This window comes from Rhamphochromis sp. 'chilingali' (genome assembly GCF_963969265.1).
Source record: "Rhamphochromis sp. 'chilingali' genome assembly, chromosome: 13".
In the NCBI taxonomy this organism is placed as follows: domain Eukaryota; kingdom Metazoa; phylum Chordata; class Actinopteri; order Cichliformes; family Cichlidae; genus Rhamphochromis; species Rhamphochromis sp. 'chilingali'.
The window spans coordinates 9,008,372-9,030,506 of NC_137940.1; the positions used below are offsets into that span (position 1 = coordinate 9,008,372).

The 22,135-nt window shown below is 39.1% G+C and overlaps 1 protein-coding gene across 2 annotated transcripts in view; it reads left to right on the plus strand.

Moving 5' to 3' along the window:
- The window catches only part of spmap2l (sperm microtubule associated protein 2 like), a 28,195-nt gene extending 7,052 nt beyond the window's left edge, over window positions 1-21,143 (plus strand). The window contains exons 1-5 of one of the 2 annotated variants that reach the window (XM_080901524.1): window positions 11,121-12,650; window positions 13,156-13,284; window positions 16,413-16,554; window positions 17,049-17,183; window positions 17,876-21,143. In XM_080901524.1, coding sequence (XP_080757650.1) covers window positions 12,577-12,650; window positions 13,156-13,284; window positions 16,413-16,554; window positions 17,049-17,183; window positions 17,876-18,007 — 612 coding nt within the window. In that variant the 5' untranslated portion in view covers window positions 11,121-12,576 and the 3' untranslated portion in view covers window positions 18,008-21,143. Of the gene's footprint in view, window positions 1-11,120; window positions 12,651-13,155; window positions 13,285-16,412; window positions 16,555-17,048; window positions 17,184-17,875 lie in introns of those variants that run through there. The other variant, XM_080901525.1, reaches the window with a different exon arrangement.
- The last annotated feature ends 992 nt before the right edge of the window (window positions 21,144-22,135 follow it).

Below are 22,135 nucleotides of genomic sequence, written 5' to 3' on the forward strand. Positions count from 1 at the left end.
ATCTTATAAAAAGCAGAAATACTATATTAAGCACAAATCCTATAAAAGCAGAAATAGTATGATTAAGCATGAATACTACATTTAGCAGAAATACTATATTAAGCACAAATCTTATTAAAAGCAGAAATACTATATTAAACACAAATCTTATAAAATAGCAGAAATAGTATGATTTAGCACAATAGTAATAAGTTAAACAGAAAAATTGGAAAAGCAAAATGGACAGCTGAAAAAATGCTGAACATGCTGAGGGTCCCTCAAATATACTAGTTAAATGACAAAAATCTGCAAAAAAATTTATGACAGCCACACAATTACAAATATGCACACATGAGGAAACACACATGCACAGAGAGACACACACACAAGATCCAATTCAGTCAACCAGTCTAACTATATTCAATTTAAATCCTACAATGACATGCTGCCAAATAAGGGCAGGGTCCTCTCTCTCCCACTAAACACACACACACACACACACACACACACACACACAGACAGACACAGAGGGAGAGAGCTGCCGAATTTAAATCCACCAATCAGAGTGGCTGTTTACGTTTTCCCGCCAAAACAGGTGCATCTTTTTACACACGCAGCACAGAGAGGCACAGGATTATTGCAGCCTATTTCTCATAGTGAGGACTCCCCACAAACAAATGACCATAATTTCCTAACCGTAGGGGCTAGAGCGGTCATTCTTACACTGTTTTGTTCAGAAGAGATGGGGGAATCTTCCAGTGTTAACAATTTATCATTAAAATGTGAATTTTTAGAGATATACGACATGGATGACTTGTTGACTTAGAAGCCACGAATTCCCCAATATGCAAATTTGAATGCCTGAGGCCACATATATGATTGGCTGCCTGGGAAGCCGTGCAGGCCCTGATTTGTGGATTTGAATTCCTCAGCCCTCAGATATGATTGGCTGGCTTAGAAGCCTTGAAGGCCCCAATATGCAAATTTGAATGCCTCAGGACACATATATGATTGGCTGGAAAACCGTGCAGGCCCTGATTTGAAAATTTGAATGTCTAAGTCCTCACAGAGGATTGGCTGCCTGGGCACCTGGCAGAAATATATAGAAATACTATGATTAAGCATAAATACTACATTTAGTAGAAATACTATGTTTTAGCACAAGTACTATAAAAAGCAGAAATACTATAATTTAGCAGAAATACTATATTAAGCACAAATCCTATAAAAAGCAGAAATAGGATGATTAAGCATAAACACTACATTTAGTAGAAATATTATGTTTGAGCAAAAATCCTATAAAAAGCAGAAATACTATATTAGGCACAAATCCCATAAAAAGCAGAAATAGTATGATTAAGCATAAATACTACATTTAGTAGAAATACTATGTTTTAGCACAAATAGTATAAAAAGCAGAAATACTGTAATTTAGCAGAAATACTATATTAGGCACAAATCTTATAAAATAGCAGAAATAGTATGATTTAGCACAATAGTAATCAGTTAAACAGAAAAATTGGAAAAGCAAAATGGACAGCTGAAAAAATGCTGAACATGCTGAGGGTCCCTCAAATATACTTGTTAAATGAAAAAATCAGCAAAAAAATGCACAGGGAGAGAGAAGTAAGTTTCTAGGTCAGCCTGGGAGCTGCTGAATTTGAATCCACCAATCAGAGAGCCTGTGTACTTTTTCCCGCCAAAACATGTGCCTCTTTTTACACACGCAGCACAGAGAGGCACAGGATTATTGCAGCCTATTTCTCATAGTGAGGACTCCCCTCAAACAAATGACCATAATTTCCAAACCGTAGGGGCTAGAGCGGTCATTCTTACACCGTTTTGTTCAGAAGAGATGGGGGAATCTTCCAGTGTTTACAATTTATCATTAAAATATGAATTATTAAAGATATTTGACTTCTAATGCACCATAACTGAGTAGAGCGAAGCAAAAACTGCCTTGACTTGCCCTCAAACAACGCTTTGTAACTCGAAATCTATTTGGAGTATCGATATCATTCTTTCACCGTAAGAGACAGCAGGCTTTGGTGAACAGTCATGGAAATTTTCAGGTCTCTGTGGAAATCCAAAAAAAAGTTATGACGAGAGAAAAAAGTGGTTCATTTCCAGAGTTTTAAATCTGAAGAAATCTGAGCGAAGGACGAATTTCCTACCCTCAAACAAGTCCAACTCATTTCAGAACGGTAATAGGTGAGAAAGAAATTCTTGAATTGTGAGCGTCAGGGGTGTCTGAAGATATTCGGGGACAAGCCTCATGTATTAAAGTCGCTTCGTTAAGGAGATATGACGATTCGAATATGCCTCTCATTACAGAAATCCAGCGATGATTTTGAACAAGCTCTCCATTGACTTTATATGGAGAGTTTTGAGACCTTGTGTTGGTCTGAGGAGATTTGCAAAAATTCTATAAATCCCACAACAATGATAGTGACATTTTCTGAAAGCCAGCAAAAATACCTACGTTTTGATGTATAATTTGTGGAAGTTGAGTGAAAATTGAGCAAGTAGCAAGAAGTTGTTCGGACATGAAGTGAAAATTGCAAAACCTTCAGTGACACACTGGAAGCCAAGAGCATAGCAACCATAACAACGCATGTATTTTGTGAAAAATCACAATTTTGCAACTCAAAACTTTAAGAGGCATAAAAGTAAAACAGTAAAAGATTTCAAAAAGCTGAATCATACCTGAATAGCCCAATAATTTATGAACATTTTAAAGTTTGAATGGTTGTTCTAGGTGAAAATATGAGGAAGTAGTTAAGTTTCAAAAACAAGCAAATTTTAGCAGAATTGCAGAAGTTTCCCATTCATTTCAATGGGACAAATTAAAGGAAAAAAGTGGAATATTTTAAAAAGTATAATAGTTAAAAATAGCAAAAGTCATAGCCGGCATTAGCAAAAATAGCTAAATAGTTTAAAGTTTGAACGGTGAAAATAGCACAAAAATTGTGGAAGTAGTTCCACGGCGAAAAGTGTACGGAAGTCCTAAGAATAATAAAGAACTAGAAAAATTTGCATTTCCTGCGAAAATGCAGTGTGGATGCTTAAAGCTGAAGCTGTATGCAAAAAGTAGCTGAAAAAGCTGAAAAGTTGCAGAAATTGTAAAAACTTTGCAGAAGCAAAAGAAGTTTGCTAAAATGGAATAACTTAGCAGAACTGCAATATCTTAGAGGAAACATAATACTTGGCAGAGATACAATAGCATAGCAGAATTTAGCAGAAATATTGTAACTTACCAGAAACATGATAACTTCTCAAAAATACAAGAATTTAGGAGAAATAGTATAAGATAACAGAAAGAATATATTTAGCCAAAAATACTTAAACATTACAGAAACACTATGATTTAGAAAAATAGTACAACAGAGCAGAAATATTGTGATTTACCAGAGACACTGTGATGAACTATGAATATTGTAATTTTAAATTAAGACTATGTTTTAGCACAAATATTATAATTTGGCAGAAATACTATAATTTAGCAGAAATACTATATTAAGCACAAATCCTATAAAAAGCAGAAATGGTATGATTAAGCATAAATACTACATTTAGTAGAAATACTTTGTTTTAGCACAAATCCCATAAAAAGCAGAAATACTGTACTATGATTTAGTAGAAAAACTATAATTAATCAGAAATACTAAATTTAGCAGAAATACTATATTAAGCATAAATACTACATTTAGCAGAAATACTATATTAAGCACAAATCTTATAAAAAGCAGAAATACTATATTAAGCACAAATCCTATAAAAGCAGAAATAGTATATTAAGCACAAATCTTATAAAATAGCAGAAATAGTATGATTTAGCACAATAGTAATAAGTTAAACAGAAAAATTGGAAAAGCAAAATGGACAGCTGAAAAAATGCTGAACATGCTGAGGGTCCCTCAAATATACTTGTTAAATGACAAAAATCTGAAAAAATTTTTATGACAGCCACACAATTACAAATATGTACACATGAGGAAACACACATGCACAGAGAGACACACACACAAGATCCAATTCAGTCAACCAGTCTAACTATATTCAATTTAAATCCTACAATGACATGCTGCCAAATAAGGGCAGGGTCCTCTCTCTCCCACTAAACACACACACACACACACACACACACACACACAGAGGGAGAGAGCTGCCGAATTTAAATCCACCAATCAGAGTGGCTGTTTACGTTTTCCCGCCAAAACAGGTGCATCTTTTTACACACGCAGCACAGAGAGGCACAGGATTATTGCAGTCTATTTCTCATAGTGAGGACTCCCCTCAAACAAATGACCATAATTTCCTAACCGTAGGGGCTAGAGCGGTCATTCTTACACCGTTTTGTTCAGAAGTGATTGGGGAATCTTCAAGTGTTGACAATTTATCATTCAAATATGAATTTTTAGAGATATATGACATGGATGACTTATTGACTTAGAAGCCACGAATTCCCCAATATGCAAATTTGAATGGCTGAGGCCACATATATGATTGGCTGGCTGGGAAGCCATGCAGGCCCTGATTTGTGGATTTGAATTCCTCAGCCCTGATATGATTGGCTGGCTTAGAAGCCATGAAGGCCCCAATATGCAAATTTGAATGCCTCAGGACACATATATGATTGGCTGGGAAGCCGTGCAGGCCCTGATTTGAAAATTTGAATGTCTCAGTCCTCAGAGAGGATTGGCTGCCTGGGGACCTGGCAGATATATATATAGAAATACTATGTTTTTGCACAAATACTATAAAAAGCAGAAATACTATAATTTAGCAGAAATACTATATTAGGCACAAATAATATAAAAAGCAGAAATACTATATTAGGTACAAATCCTATAAAAAGCAGAAATACTATATTAGGCACAAATCCTATAAAAAGCAGAAATACTATATTAGGCACAAATAGTATAAAAAGCAGAAATACTATATTAGGTACAAATCCTATAAAAAGCAGAAATACTATATTAGGCACAAATCCTATAAAAAGCAGAAATACTATATTAGGTACAAATCCTATAAAAAGCAGAAATACTATATTAGGTACAAATCCTATAAAAAGCAGAAATACTATATTAGGCACAAATCCTATAAAAAGCAGAAATACTATATTAGGCACAAATCCTATAAAAAGCAGAAATACTATATTAGGCACAAATAGTATAAAAAGCAGAAATACTATAATTTAGCAGAAATACTATGTTAGGCACAAATCTTATAAAAAGAATAAATACTATAATTTAGCAGAAATACTATATTATGCACAAATCTTATGAAAAGCAGAAATAGTATGATTTAGCAGAAATACTGTATTTAGCACAAGTACCGAAAAGTACCAGAAATACTATGATTTAGCAGAATAGTAATAACTTACAAAATTACAAATATGGAGGCATATTGAAACAGAAATGCACAGAGGGACACACAAACACAGGCTCTAATCCAGTCAACCAGTCTAACTATATTCAATTTAAATCCTACAATGACATGCTGCCAAATAAGGGCAGGGTCCTCTCTCTCCCACTAAACACACACACACACACACACACACACACACACACACAGACACAGAGGGAGAGAGCTGCCGAATTTAAATCCACCAATCAGAGTGGCTGTTTACGTTTTCCCGCCAAAACAGGTGCATCTTTTTACACACGCAGCACAGAGAGGCACAGGATTATTGCAGCCTATTTCTCATAGTGAGGACTCCCCACAAACAAATGACCATAATTTCCTAACCGTAGGGGCTAGAACGGTCATTCTTAAACCGTTTTGTTCAGAAGAGATGGGGGAATCTTCCAGTGTTAACAATTTATCATTAAAATGTGAATTTTTAGAGATATACGACATGGATGACTTGTTGACTTAGAAGCCACGAATTCCCCAATATGCAAATTTGAATGGCTGAGGCCACATATATGATTGGCTGCCTGGGAAGCCGTGCAGGCCCTGATTTGTGGATTTGAATTCCTCAGCCCTCAGATATGATTGGCTGGCTTAGAAGCCATGAAGGCCCCAATATGCAAATTTGAATGCCTCAGGACACATATATGATTGGCTGGGAAACCGTGCAGGCCCTGATTTGAAAATTTGAATGTCTAAGTCCTCACAGAGGATTGGCTGCCTGGGGACCTGGCAGAAATATATAGAAATACTATGATTAAGCATAAATACTACATTTAGTAGAAATACTATGTTTTAGCACAAATACTATAAAAAGCAGAAATACTATAATTTAGCAGAAATACTATATTAAGCACAAATCCTATAAAAAGCAGAAATAGGATGATTAAGCATAAACACTACATTTAGTAGAAATACTATGTTTGAGCAAAAATCCTATAAAAAGCAGAAATCCTATATTAGGCACAAATCCCATAAAAAGCAGAAATAGTATGATTAAGCATAAATACTACATTTAGTAGAAATACTATGTTTTAGCACAAATAGTATAAAAAGCAGAAATACTGTAATTTAGCAGAAATACTATATTAGGCACAAATCTTATAAAATAGCAGAAATAGTATGATTTAGCACAATAGTAATAAGTTAAACAGAAAAATTGGAAAAGCAAAATGGACAGCTGAAAAAATGCTGAACATGCTGAGGGTCCCTCAAATATACTTGTTAAATGAAAAAATCAGCAAAAAAATGCACAGGGAGAGAGAAGTAAGTTTCTAGGTCAGCCTGGGAGCTGCTGAATTTGAATCCACCAATCAGAGAGCCTGTGTACTTTTTCCCGCCAAAACATGTGCCTCTTTTTACACACGCAGCACAGAGAGGCACAGGATTATTGCAGCCTATTTCTCATAGTGAGGACTCCCCTCAAACAAATGACCATAATTTCCAAACCGTAGGGGCTAGAGCGGTCATTCTTACACCGTTTTGTTCAGAAGAGATGGGGGAATCTTCCAGTGTTTACAATTTATCATTAAAATATGAATTATTAAAGATATTTGACTTCTAATGCACCATAACTGAGTAGAGCGAAGCAAAAACTGCCTTGACTTGCCCTCAAACAACGCTTTGTGACTTGAAATCTATTTGGAGTATCGATATCATTCTTTCACCGTAAGAGACAGCAGGCTTTGGTGAACAATCATGGAAATTTTCAGGTCTCTGTGGAAATCCAACAAAAAGTTATGACGAGAGAAAAAAGTGGTTCATTTCCACAGTTTGAAATCTGAAGAAATCTGAGCGAAGGACAAATTTCCTACCCTCAAACAAGTCCAACTCATTTCAGAACGGTAATAGCTGAGAAAGAAATTCTTGAATTGTGAGCGTCAGGGGTGTCTGAAGATATTCGGGGACAAGCCTCATGTCTTAACTTTGCTTCGTTAAGGAGATATGACGATTCGAATATGCCTCTCATTACAGAAATCCAGCGGTGATTTTGAACAAGCTCTCCATTGACTTTATATGGAGAGTTTTCTGACATTGTGTTGGTCTGAGGAGATTTGCCAAAATTCTACAAATCCCACAACAATGATAGTGACATTTTCTGAAAGCCAGCAAAAATACCTACGTTTTGATGTATAATTTGTGGAAGTTGAGTGAAAATTGAGCAAGTAGCAAACAGTTGTTCGGACATGAAGAGAAGACTGCAAAAGCTTCAGTGGCACACTGGAAGCCAAGAGCATAGCAACCATAACAACGCATGTATTTTGTGAAAAATCACAATTTTGCAACTCAAAACTTTAAGAGGCATAAAAGTAAAACAGTAAAAGATTTGAAAAAGCTGAATCATACCTGAATAGCCCAATAATTTGTGAACATTTTAAAATTTGAATGGTTGTTCTAGGTGAAAGTATGAGGAAGTAGTTAAGTTTCAAAAACAAGCAAATTTTAGCAGAATTGCTGAAGTTTCCCATTCATTTCAATGGGACAAATTAAAGGAAAAAAGCTTAATATTTTAAAAAGTATAATAGTTAAAAATACCAAAAGTCATAGCCGGCATTAGCAAAAATAGCAGAATAGTTTAAAATTTGAACAGTGAAAATCGGCTGAAAATTGTGGAAGTAGTTCTACGGCGAAAAGTGTACGGAAACACCCGGAATAATAATAATAAAGAAGAAAGAGAAACAGGAACTCAATAGTGTGGATGCTTAAAGCATCCACACAATAAAGAGAAACAGGAACTCAATAGTGTGGATGCTTAAAGCATCCACACAATAAAGAAGAAAGAGAAACAGGATCTCAATAGTGTGGATGCCTATTAAGGCATCCACACAATAAAAAGTCTGGAAGAAAAATTTAGCTTCAAGTCTGGCAAAGAAATTTGAAACTTAAATGTCAGCAATAAACAGTTAAAACACCAAAACTCTTAACAGGTTAGGTAAAATCATGATAAAACCATCTAATTAACATAAAGTCATTAAGAAAGAATAGAAACATTAAGCTAAAAGTCAGGATTAAACCATTTAAAGGAGCTAAAAGTGTAACCAGCTGAAACCAACATAATGAATAAATGGGGGAAATAGTTTGCCTACAGTTTTAGATTAAGCTTTTGATGCTAATACTGATGCAAGCTTAAAACCAACACCTGAAAATTCAAAGCTATGTTGTAAAAATCCATGTTTTATATAATCAGTAACCTCTAGTAGGGAGTATTTTTGGAACATTGCAGATATTAAAGGGGTTAAATGGAGGTGGTGGTGCAAAATAAGAAACCACTGTCATGAAAATGAATGACTCACAGTCAAACTCTGGCATTCGCGTCTTTGCTTTTTGATTGGTGGTAAAGATTTAAAGTTGAAACAGAGATTTTAAAAAAATGAGCGAGACTGTTTGGGAGCCAAAATATGGAAAACCCTAAACAGAGAAGGGAAACTCGCTGAGCGATTGCACAGCCCCGCTTTGGGCCCACAGTCCCTGAAATACACTCGTATTTATTGTTAGTTTTTGCTGTTTTGTGAATGCTGTGTCGTTTGACAGAATCTTGGAGTTGGCTCAACACAAAACCTCAAAAACAGTCTGGGCCACGACTCCTTGGTGAGTAGCTGACTCACACGAGCATCTTCCCCTTGATTAAAACCGAATTCTTTCTGCACACAGACTTTTTGTAACGCCACAATGGCCACTATTCATCACACGTCTGTTTTTAAAGCCCTAAACATTTTGAGCATACTTAGTTCTCTTCCAGCTGTTACATCATTTGAAAATTGACTTAAAACTGACTCCCAAGAATTCAGGAGCCTATGTGGTCAGTGTTTCCTTCTTTTGAGTGCAATTTCTCCAAAGTGCATAATTAAAGACAGATGTCTGGCACCCACCGAATGTGTGTTTAAAAGAGAAAAACAATAGAGAAATGAGAAGAATTTATGGTTTGTTGATTGAATGGATCTTTTTTTTTTTCTTTGGGAAAATATTTATTCTGCCTCTGCACAAAGATGCTTATCATCACAGCTCCTTTTTGGAAACCTTTCCATTGATCAGTGAGAAGCTGAGCTGGGGCAACCAGGGGCCTGTATGGCCCATCTCCGCTTCAGCGCTCGGAGCCGCTCCAAGTGCAAGAATCCAATACCTATCCAGGCACAAAAGAGATTTCTCAGCAAGGGAGGACCACCAGAGGTAACTGTAGCCCGGCTGTTCCTCCAACATTATTGATGACTCTATCAAAAAGACATGAGAGGGAGGGCTGTTTGTGATCAGAGCAGTGTACACAAGCTTTTTATGTTGTGATGCATCAACATATTTGTGTGGAAATCTTCGCAGAGCTCTTTAGCACAGAGTAAAGTGATGTTCGGGACTGATGCCAGGTGATCACCCTCGAGAGCTGTCAGGCTCGATTAGTGCTAGCTACAGGTCCACAGCTCTTCTGTTTGTTGTTTCTCCTGCATCAGCTGTCGGATGAGAGGAGCAACGATGTTCAGTGTAACTCAATCAGAAACCCACGCGCAGGAAGTGCAGCTCACTGAACTGCAGTAATAATTCACTGTAACGGAAGATGACACTGATCACCTGCTGGTTTGGTGCAGACCATCAGCTATAGAGGAGCTTGATTCCCGATGCTCACTGCATACATACTGATCCTTTTTTCCCTGCCTCTGATTTGCTGTAAGCTACATCAGTTAAATGTATTTACAGGGCTATTGTATCTGATAATTAGCCTCAATGCCTAATTTAATGAGAGTGCAGGCAAGATGTCTAGTCCGCTTTGTTCATTTCTAATCTGATTATTTGGCTCTGTGGTCAAGGTTTCTTTATCAATAGTGTCACGTTAATTATTTTACTTGGCAGCTGGAACTTTTGAATTTTTCAGGCCAATTAGGTGTGCAGCTAATTATTATTATTTATTATTATTATAATCACTATTTGACTTGATGATCCCTAAATCCAGACAGATGATGTCAGTGTTAATATAAAACAAAGAAAATCAACAAATCCATATATTTGAGAAGCTTTTTTGGCATCTGTAAAGAAAAACAGCCTAAAAAGATGATAGGTAATCACTGAAAATCTTTTCAGATGTATTAGAAAATTAATGTTAACATGTAAAATCATTAATCAAAGGTACGTTCTTTAATTACCCTTTAATTAAAGGTTTCACCACAAGGGGCAGTGTTGAAATGTGCAGCTTCTTTTTGCTCGCCCTCAGTTTTTTGCCTTTTCCGGGTCACCATTTAAGTTAAGATACCTTTCTGAAAAAAGACTACATTACTTAAATACACCATCTTGTGGTATAAATTGGTATTGCACAAAAATACAGTCCAGCCCCATTTCAACTTCAGCAAACGTCTCTCCAGCATAATACATAATACATAGACACTATGGACATGAAGTCATAGCAGTTGGTTCTTCACATTATAGTGACAACTATAACTATTTTAAGCTCAGGAATTTACAATAGTTACCTTTAACAATTAAATATTTTCTGATTTCTGCTTTTTAAGAGAAAATTGCTCAAATTTGAACTGTTGTGTGGATAAATTGTTTGTGGTGGCAATTTTGTACTTTTTACTCAGCTTTTTTAGATTAGAGGAGTGGATCGTTAGTTCAAGATAACGGCATTAACAACAAAAGAGTAAGATTTTGTATTTTTTATTGCTAGTGTCTTTTTTTTTTTTTTTTTTTTTTCTTTTTTTTTTCTTCTTTTGGCCTGTCCCGTTTGGCTCTTTTGCCATCAGAATTGTTGTCTAAAGGCAAAGAAAGATGCCCAACGGATTTACTTTACCAAACTGACCATCCCAGCCTTGCCGTAATGGTCCATTTGATTCACCTTTTATTGTTTATTTTATTTTCACTTACTGAATACGGGACAGACTTGACTGGGGGAAAGAAGGGGAGAAAGAAAGAGGGAAAGAGAAACAGCTGAGAAGAGGGACGGGGGAGAAGGGCAAAAGACAAAAACCAACAGAACGGGCAGAGAAAAAAAAATGCATATATCAATCACCTGGATCACCTGCTGAGAAAGAAAAAAGAAAGCAAGCAGAAGAGAACAAGAGTAATAGAATAAACAACATCACAATGATATATGGGAATATGACAGTAAATACTAAATGTTAAACATTATTGTGCAGCACATAAGATCAACAGAACACAGTGTGCTTTGAGGTAGGAGCCAAAAAGGGTGTAGTTTGTGGGTGTGATCACCCGTGTGTACACCTGTGAGCATGGACGCGCTTGTTTTTTGTTTTTTTAAAAGGTTCCTTCATGTAATAATCTGCTAGAGGGTGTGGGGGGGCCACAGCCCCGTCCTCCAGGGCGTGAAGCAGGTGTGGAGGAGATCAAAACTCCAGACATCCAGAGGCCCCCAGAACACAAGAGACCAAGGAAGACCCACAGAGGGGCAGCTGCGCCACTGTCCCAGAAAGAGCTGAGGAGAGTCCCAGATGAGGGCTCACTCAGCAGCCGCGGAGCAGAAGCCAGGGGGAGTTGCAGTGACGCGCCCGTGAGCTCCGCCGGCAGCCAGCTGCGCCTGAGTGACCGAGCCCCAGGCCGAGAGGCCGGGGGCACCCCACCTCCGAAGTGGCCCGAGCGAGCCCCAGGCTCCAGGCCCCGATAAGCGGCCGCCAAGGAGTGAGCCGGTGTGTACCTGGACGCCCATCCCTGGACACAAAGAACCACCAACGCACCGATGTCTGAGGGAGTCCGCCACTGGCAGGGGAAGTGGTGGTAGGGGGAGATAGGCCTCCAAACCTTGGAGGGCCTGAGATGTCCCCAGAGAGGTGGCGCCTGACACCCAACCTGACATATAGACACAGACATACAGGCACACACAGATACAAACATCCATTCCCACCCTCATGCTCTCATATGCACTTACTCCACACTCAACCAACGTGGAGACAGACATAAAGAGACGTTGTACACACGATCACACTCCCCAAGCGTACTCTACAAACCGGGTCTAGGTGCCCCCGCCCCTGGAGGGGGGGACTGCACCCAGACCCAGGTGGTGTTTCCCTTTTCCCTGCGGTGGGAGGAGGCAGACCGCCCCGACTCCGCAGCAGCAGGAAGGCTCCACACTCCAGACCGCAGTCGGACGGCCAACTCCTCCTCCTAGTCCTAGCCCCCCTGCTCCAGCAGGTCGCAGAGAACGGGGGTGAGAGAAGACTCCAAACCTCCCTCCACCCGCTCATTGTAATGTTGATGCATGTGTGTTCTAAGGTGCATTTAAAACCCAGGAGGGCTTGGAGCTACCTGCCAGAGAGCAGCAGGTAAGCGCATGGTCCCTCCTGCTAGCCCTCAATGTCTACGTGTATTTAAAATTGAGAGGTGGGCAACGATGCCAGGGGTTTTATTGCTAGTGTCAACAAATGCCATGAAAAGTCCAAAACCAATTTGTTAATCTTTCTATGTGCCATTCGTCTTTTTTATTGATATAAAAAGTTTGATCAGGTTTTTTCCTCGTTATTTGAATCAGGAAGGATTCTGCATCGGTGACACACCGTCGAGGAGCAAAACAATGCGAAGCGAGCATTTAACCTCGAGTGTCACTCCGCAGTCTCGGCTGCGTAATGAAATTTAAATGTTTTTCCGGCTGCATTTTCCACTCATTCCCCCGTCATCAGCTGAACACTGACACTTAACCATTGTTCTGAATTGCCCCTTCATCATCATCCCCTCCTCCTACTTTCTTCTTTCTGGCTCAAGACAATGTTTTGTTCCAGACACACAACACAGCACATAATGGGCACGCTAATGGCTTCCATTTTCCTGCAGGAAGGAGGAGGAGGCGACGGCGAGCCTCTTCAGGAAGACCCAGCGACCTTCCTCCAAGACGTCCCAGTACGAAAACACCCTGCGTTTGTCGACACCCAGAACCAGGACTCGAAGCTCCCAGGATGCAGGGTAAAAGCCTCAGTGCATGCTAAACTTAATCCATGTGTGTTCATGTTACATGCAAACATATTATCTTTGCAGCTGGAGAGCCCTGCACAATAAGCATCTTCTACTTCTACTTCTCTATTTCAATGTGAACCATTTCCAAATGATCTGTCTGAAACAGCTGTTACATGTAACCTACAGGTCAATCAGTGACACTCAAGGGATACTATTTCCTCTGACGTCTAGGCATAAGAAGCATCAAACCCGTGCTTGGTTTAAATGTTTTTATGCAACACAAGATGGGATGGAAACGTTTTTTGTTTCTGGTCATAAAAAATGAAAACAAAACCTTCTCCTTCACGGTTGTCTCCTTGGAGGCTATCGCCAGATCGTCCTGTTTCAGGAATACCAGGTCCATCACAGGTGACGCCTCGCACCCCACCCACCACTGACCCTGGTCAGTGCCTCAGGGCAGTCAGGTCCCACACCTCCAGACTCACAGCACCTTCTTCCCCTGAGCCATTTAGACTGTTAACAAACACTATCTCCTCACAAACCACCACTGCCCACCCACCTCACCAATCTGAGCCACGGTCTGAGTAACTCTCATCACTCATGTCACTCACATACAGACTCCATTCAGACCAAGTCTTTTCTTTGCACTACCTCCAAGCACTTTGCTCTCCAATGTGTGCCTTTCCATTGTTTTGTATATATTCCTCCAGTTTATATGTATTCCTCTAGACTGTATATATCTCTTCTGTTTGCTATTTTTTTCCTGATGTTTTTACTATTCATAAAAATTTTTTTACTCCTGCACAGTTGGCGTGGAGCACCCATAATTTCATTTTACATGTAGAATGGCAATAAAGGGCTATTCTATTCTTGATCTCCCCTCAAGTGCTTCAAACGGTTTGAAGGTGTTTGAAGGTCCCTGGTGTTTTTGCGTCATCTGCAACATCAAATTAGCACAGAGGGCAAACATCAACCACTGTATCAAACACAATGAGCGACCATGATCAACTTTCCCAGTCATGGTTTAAGTCCCAGACTATAAGGAAAAATGCCACAAAGATCACCACTGATAATCTTTTTAGTCTAGGACTAGGCTTAATCCTAGTCTGGGAAACAAACACCATAATTTTTCTTTTCAGAGATTAACAGAGAGCTAGATGTCCGATTGCAACTCCCAGGTATTTAACCTCTAGTGAGGTAGACATCTTTGCACATGACGACCCTCAGGACCACCTCGAAGGTAATAACCCCACCACAGGTTAAATACCAAGACTCATCCAAATGAAACATTTTAAAAAACCTTTTCTCCCCAAATCGTTTGGGCTATAACATCCTGACGAGTCTGAGAGAAGACATTCAACAAAAAATGGCCGTAACTGTGCACAGCACTGTTAAAATATCTTTCCTTGGTCACCACTGGAAGCTGTCCAGAGGTGCTCAAGGAGAGGGCCTCAAAGGGGCAGCAGACAAGCTGAAAGATTTTCTTTTTGCGGAGGGAATCTTTCTTTGCCTGTTATATGAGCCATGCTGCTGTTTTAGAGATTAACATGATCAGTAATACAATTTATCATATATCACACAATTAAGGACCTACCGTCTACCAGTTTTCCAGATGTGAGGTGTCTTAACATGGAGCTTACTTACCGTAGATTAGTCCTGCATTGATGCAAATAAAATCACGAGTCTTTTATTTTGTTGCAATACTTTGGCAACTCTGAGCTTTTTAAGACTAAACACTAAATCAATTGTGTAGTAAGAAGTTTATAAATAAATGCATTTTCATTAAGTAAAAGCTTATGTGACTCAGTTTGGTTTGGTGGATTTGAAATTTTACATGGTATATTTATATATTTCCCCCATTTGCCATTATGTCAAACTGCTCGTTACTGCTTCGGCGTTGAGAAGCATATAAGCAGCAGCCAGACAAACTCTTTGAGCTGTCTGTTTTAAACGATATTTCCACGGCCCCCCATCACATGTCAAACTCCAAAGCCTTTATTCTCCCTGCAGGAGCTCACATGCAAACCAAAGTCTCAAGTTTAATTCCAGCAGAATGTAACAAATCATAAAGTTAAATCTGAGAAGGCCGAGCAGAGGATCAGGCCCAACACTGTGCAGTGTGAGGAAGCCAGCGTTCGTACATCTGTTATTTCAGTGACAGACTGTGGAAGAGCGAGGAGACGAGACAATAGAGCTTATTGTCCAAGGCTCAGCACCTCTGGGACCCTCGTAGACTGCCGCGGAAGTCTTTTTATAAATCCCGAGCCCAGCGGCAGCAGCTGAACATGTAGTTGGATGGAGTGAGATGCATCCCAGGTTTTGTTTGTTTTGTTTGTTTGTTTGTTTGTTTCAAATCAGTACAAGTTGATGTCTGCATTTTTTAGGCTACAAATATCACAGTGATTGCTGTTTTAATGTATAAGAAGTATAAGAAGTAACAATTGCCAGACTCTCATCTTGTTGCTCTAAGAGATACAGACGGATAAATGAGTGAGACAAAACAAAGCAGATAAAATCAAACCCAAAAAGGAGATTGTGAAGAAAAAAAGCGCAGAGTAAGCCAAAATGATTTGGGAGCATTTCTGTATCTGATCCTGTAGTGAAGATAAGCTGAACTACTGAGGCAATAATTATACATAAATGGAAGCACACGAAGACTGAATAATAACAAGCAAACTGGACACACGATCAGGCAATAAACTACCCAAAAAAGCTTAAATGTTGTAAATATTCTCTTTTTTTTTTTTGACATTTTTCCTTTATTAGGCTGTGACAGAGTTTTGTTGTACTTACATGACGCACATCTTAGTCACTTTCCCAGTAAGGTTTACTCATTTAGCTTTGTCTGTTTGTTTTCTAGCTTTTGGCCTTATCCGTGCCTTCAATGGGAATGAAAGTTTCACCATACCATAGTGTTTAGAATACTTATCAGCTTATCTTTAACATGTATTTGCATATTTTTTGAAGCTGCGTGTCAGAGAGCTGCTGGTACTGACAAGAATGATAAAGATTTTGAGGATTATTTGAGGAACACGATTGTGCGAGGCCTAATGTAAGAAGAATGTGAGAATTACGAAGCCCTGCATTATCAGGGGTTTATTTCTCGCGGTATAAGATGCCGTCTGCTTGTCCCACAGGCCTCCTCACACGCCTCAGTGTGAAAAAAACTGTCCTGTGTGGCACACCGATCCCAGGGTGAAAAGTGCCGTGATCACACCTCGACTGCTGCAGCTTTCCAAACCCAAACTCGCACATCCGGACTTCCAGAGGAGCAGGGAGGTAAGAGGAGCAGAGCAGATCATTTCAGAAACAAATCCGTGCAAACATCCATGCTCTTTTTCAGTTTGGTGCCTCATGGCTTCTTGTGTAATCACAGGGAGGCTTAATCACACACGCTTTTGTGAAATATGCTTTCAATATTTTATTGGCATAGATTCAGCTTGAAAATTGTTGTTTTTTTGGTGGTGAAAGAATTTGTTTAATGGGGTTTACACTGCATTGAATTAGCTGTAATAGGAAAAAAAGAAATAAAAGCCACATATTTGTAGCTTAAAAGATAAAATCTTTTGAGGTTCGGGTAATTAGGAACTTTTCTTCCACGTAATCGTTAGCAGCCACTTTGATCTAAACTAAATGTTTTAAACCTCGGGCTCTTAAATTTTTTGCACCTAAATGTGAAGTGGTCGAGCAGATTTATAAACAAATCAGCCTTCCTCTGTCTCTGCAGGGATGTGTTGTGAAAGTAGAAACTAATACCTTCTGTTCGTCTGCAGAGCGTTGCTTCCATCGTCTCTCTCTCATCCAGAAAAGCTCGCATCTCGCAGAGACTCGTCCAGCTGTCGCTGCCCAGACTGAAGGAGAGCAACATCTGCTGCACACTTGGACGTCCAGAGGAATCCATCTGGACTGTAAGTGCTCTCACTAACACAGCATCACCCCATGTCACTAAATACTGTACTACTTTTAGTCTAGCATGCAGACTCCAAGAACAAGAAGTGTGTTCTTATTTTATCATTTCTTCATCCTCTTGGAGGCCACTTAAAAGAGCCGGTGTTGCTGGTGGCCTTATTTTACACCTTTGCAACCTCTGAAATTTCCCCAGCAAACCCTCACATACTCTGTTACAGATAGTATAACACCAACATTAGTCTAACCCCAAGTTTATGATGCCAAATAAATACCATCAGGAGGCTCAAAGACCAGTAATGTGCGGCTTTTAAGGAACACTAGAAAAGTCTTTCAGCAAAGCATAAATTAAAACTGTTTGTTAGGGTTGTGTATTCAACATCACACTGTCAATTCAAATATTTTCCAGCTGTGTGAACCAGTTGTTTTACATCATAAAAACCTTGTTTTAATGAACTGTGACACTTTCCAATAATTATAATCAGGCAAATGAATATTTAATGTCGTTCTGCCGATGGAGAAATTCTGGGACTTGTTGTTTTGCAGGATGCCTTTTATGTTTTGATGAAGGTCATAAAAATGCAGCATAATTACCAGCTTTTACCACTAGAGTTTAAATTTTTATTGCTCACTTATTCTTTTTTTCCAAGTGGCTGTGATTAATGGAATTTAATGTTTGAATCTCAATAATAAGGTTTCAAGAGCAGCGAGGAGAGCCACAGCGAGCGCTCGCATTGAGATGCTGGCAGAACCAAAGCAGCTTTCCAAGGACTACATCCCACCACGAGACCCAGAGTGGAGCCGGAAAAACGTCCAGTCCATCTGAGTGCGCGTCGCCATCGAGTCGGTGTTTCACCAGACTGAACTCTTTGTGTTTTCCACCCCAGACTAAAGCAGAAACATTTAAAGGTCGAAATTCAGATCCTGTATTCGTGTTTCTGTGCTTTATTTACATTCACAGCCTCTTTAATGGTAATTATGACAGTTATTTCGAGCGAGTTATCACAGCTTGTGAACAGAAAAAGTAGTACCAAGAATGAACCCCCGACTTACTGTGAAATTAATGACGAGCCAGAGAGATCCAACAGGGAAACACTGGAGTGTCTGTCTCTGTGTAGCTCTGTCATCATCATCATCAGCATGTCTATGAAATCTTAAATGAGTTAGCGTTGGACTGGATATGGCTGACATGATATATTGCTGGTTTAAATCTCTGATGCCTTGGCAGATTGAGGGAGTCATGTTAAGAATAAAAACATGTCTGTGGCTCTCTCTGTCTACAGTCTGCAGCTTTTGTCTGAGCCTTGGCACGATACTGCGATCCACGTGGTTTTTGCCTTTGCAGCCGAGCAGGATTCTGCATTTTATTACAACCATGTGTGTATGAATCTATAATCACTCTCAGAGTCATGTCACAAATCTCTGGATTTTTTTTTTCAGGGTAAAGTAGAAGCTATTCAGAAGCTGCTCCTATGTCAAAGGTCATGACTTTGACATAGGGTGCCGGGACATCATCGTGAAAATCCTGCTGTTATCTTATTTACAACACTGGCTGCTGTAACTAAGCGCTTTGTAAAAAATTGCTCATCCATTATTCTAGAGTGAACCTACAACCCACTGTGAGGCTAATCAGGGATTAGCCGGCTGCAATCACGACATCCAACCGTGAGGTGTAAAGAAGGCAGAGGAGGTGGCGAGGATGGAGGCAAAGCAAATAATAAAAAGTAGAAATCCTGTTAGCTGAGAAAACGTTCTCAGAGGTGGGAATTTGACTGAGATGCAAGAGGAGTCAAAAAATCGTTTAGTTTCTCCATTTATGCTTTGCATTTAACATGATTTTAAACAGTTCCCCCTTAATTTACCTTAAACATTTATTCATGAGAGTAAAGCAAAAAATAAGAATTTCCACCTCTGCAACTGTTTACATTGTTGTTTAGATCCACATCTGTCCTGATATGACCTTTGACATTTCAGATACAAAAAGGACTTGCTTTATCATTTTGTCATATTAGACACCCAAAGACAGTCTTTGGGATCGTGCTGAAAAATGAAGCTGTAGTCAATCGGATGCGTTCCAGACGATATTGCACGGTGATAATTTTCCGCATTTACAATTCAATCGCTTTTGACATGAATCCCAACACCACTGGCTGAAATGCAGCCCAAACCACAATAGAGCCACCACCATGTTTTACAGATGGCTGTAGAGACTCACTGTTGTACCTCTCCTCCTGACCTCCTCCGTGCAAGGAAATACTGCTGATGATTTAAATCAAAAACTTTTAATCTGGACTCCATGAGTCCTGATTTCATTCCAGCTCTTGTGTAATTTGGCAAAAACCTTTTCTCCCTGTTTCCCTCCCATAAGGATGTCTTCTTTCAGGCTTTAACCCTCACCCTGAAACTATTTCTGCTGAGGCTTCAGTGAACAGTAGATGAATCAACTGAAGGATCCCAGGACTGACCTGAAAATGGGTGGGATAAAACAGCAAAAGCCAGAGAAAAACACTTTCTGAAAAAGTAGCAGCAAAAGCTTCAGTAAAAAGACAGCAACTGGCTGAGGCGGGTACATTTTGCTCTCCTGAGTTGAACTATCATGCGAGTTGTACCGTGATTCCAGGTTAACAATAGTGTGCTCAAAGTAGCAAGTGTAAATATGCAAATCTTTGAGACTAAACAAGAAATATTGATAGCACGTCAGGTCCTGAAGGGTGTGAGCATTTCTTTACTCCTCTTTTTTTACAGCTTATAAACGGAGCCATTTTAAATAAAATGATGAGTCCATTTATTTTATGTCCACGCCCACGTTTGTTTTGCCGCCGGGACTTTGTTTCTGTGTCTTTGCTGTCTTTGCGTTTCACTTCACTTTTATCTCTCACATGTGTGTTTTGCCAGCAGCCTGACACAGGATGTTTTGCTGCTGTATGGTTAGTCCACACCTTCTGCTAAATACAGGAAGCAGTTAAAGTGAGATGTTCTTAGGGTGATGATGCAGTCACTCATGGCACAATGTTCATGTTATAAAACCGTCCTGTTTTAGACCCGAGTTTAAAACTAATATTTACCAGTCCGGTTATGAAGATCCTTCAGAATTACCACAGATAAATCGTAGTATTTAAGAATTCATTTATCTCTTTCATTCCTGTTTGCATGGCATTGCTCTGCAAACAACTGTGTCAGGGTGGAGTTACAGGGACTTTCTACAAACAAAATCCCTTTGGTAAATATTTCCCAGAGCAGTGAGAACCTGGCAACCACAGCAGCAGCTCTGCCTGCTGCTTCTGTGGTTTTGAACTAATACATCTGCTGGACTTCAGTCTGCAAACTCTTTTAATCAACCACCATTTATATGCATATAAGTTGAGGTAAAAGCAGAACTTCTATATGAGTTCACTTTGGGTTATTTCTTTTGAGTAAATGTTCCAGAACCAGACAAAACAGATAAGTGAAAAATGGTCAGGAGGAGGAAAGGATGCCAGAGTGTAAATCCCAAGTGCCTGAAAGTGTGTCATAAGTCCAAGGATGTTCAAATTTTAGTTTGGAAAGCGGGTTAGAGGTCTGTCTGCGGGCCTACAAGTGTCTAAACAGGATTGTGTACTTCCTTTAACCCTTGTATGGTGTTCGGGTCTGTGAGACCCGTGTTCAGTTTTTTTCAAAAGAAAAATTAAACAATTAATTATTTTTTCACGTGTAAATGTGTTGTCTTTCCACTCACTCCACTTGATTATAACTGATTTATTTATAACATTTTATATAAAAGAAAAACGAGAAGCACATTAATTCATAAATGTGATCTAACAAAGGTAAAGGGAAAAAATTAACCATGTTTGCTGTTCATATGGTTTGTAATTGGGATGAAGTAAACATCTGTTGAGTAATTTAACATAAAATTGTTTGATAGTGTTAATTTGGAAAGCCAAAACTCTAGCGGGTCCACCAGACCCATGAACACTGGCTGAGTAACAAAAATATGAACACCACACAAGGGTTAATATCCCCAAGTAGTTCAGAGGTGGTTTGCCGTTAGTGTAGATGTCTTTTCGCAATCATGTAACATTGGTCAGCACTGCAAAATGCATTTTAAATATCTGTACTCAGTGTTGTTGTTGTTTTTTAGTTTTATAGCCATTTAAAAGGACAAATCTTTACAAATATAAGTGCTGATCTCTCTGTGATGTGTTGACTTTTAATATGTGGGTGAAATTTCTGAGTAAGTGAGTGGTGCTGGACCTATTAGAAAATGAGGAGTGTTCTTTCAGAAAGAACTTTGCTATTAATAGCACATAAACAATGACATGCATTAAGTCTGACACCCTGCTGAAGGTCTTTAAAGCATCACTGTGTGCGCTTGAGACTAAGTATCCCATGCTTCTGTGTGCACAGGATCACCAAGCTGACTCTTAATTTCAATGATTATCTTCAGTTAAAGCTTTTTATACAAGGTGTCGATTCTTGGATTGATGACAGATTATGACTACCTGTGTTTTTTCTTCTGTTTGGCTTTTGAATAACATCAAGTGATGTTCAGTTTTGTTAGTTTTTATAATGCAAATGATCCAAAAATGAATTTTCAGTTATCTGTAAAGTTTGAAATCAGTTCAGTCTAAAACTAACTGCTGTTAAACTAATAAAACGTCAAGTTGGGCCTTTAAGATACAGAAAACAACTCAACCAGAAAGATTAAAACACACAGGAAGTCTCAGTCAGAGTTCAGGAAGCTAAAAGAGATTATCTATTTTGTTTTTCTGTCCTGGTGGTTAAAATGATCAGAACAGTTGCCCTTTTACTCTACCAAAAAAAAGTGAGTTGCAAACTGAGCAGTGCAGATTCCTCGCAGCTCTGCAGAGTCCTCTTAGCAACACACAAAACCAGACTCCATTCAAATTCTGCTCACACGCTCATCGGGGAGGCAGAACATCCTTTCGCTGGAGTGACTCGAGGACAGGCGCAAACA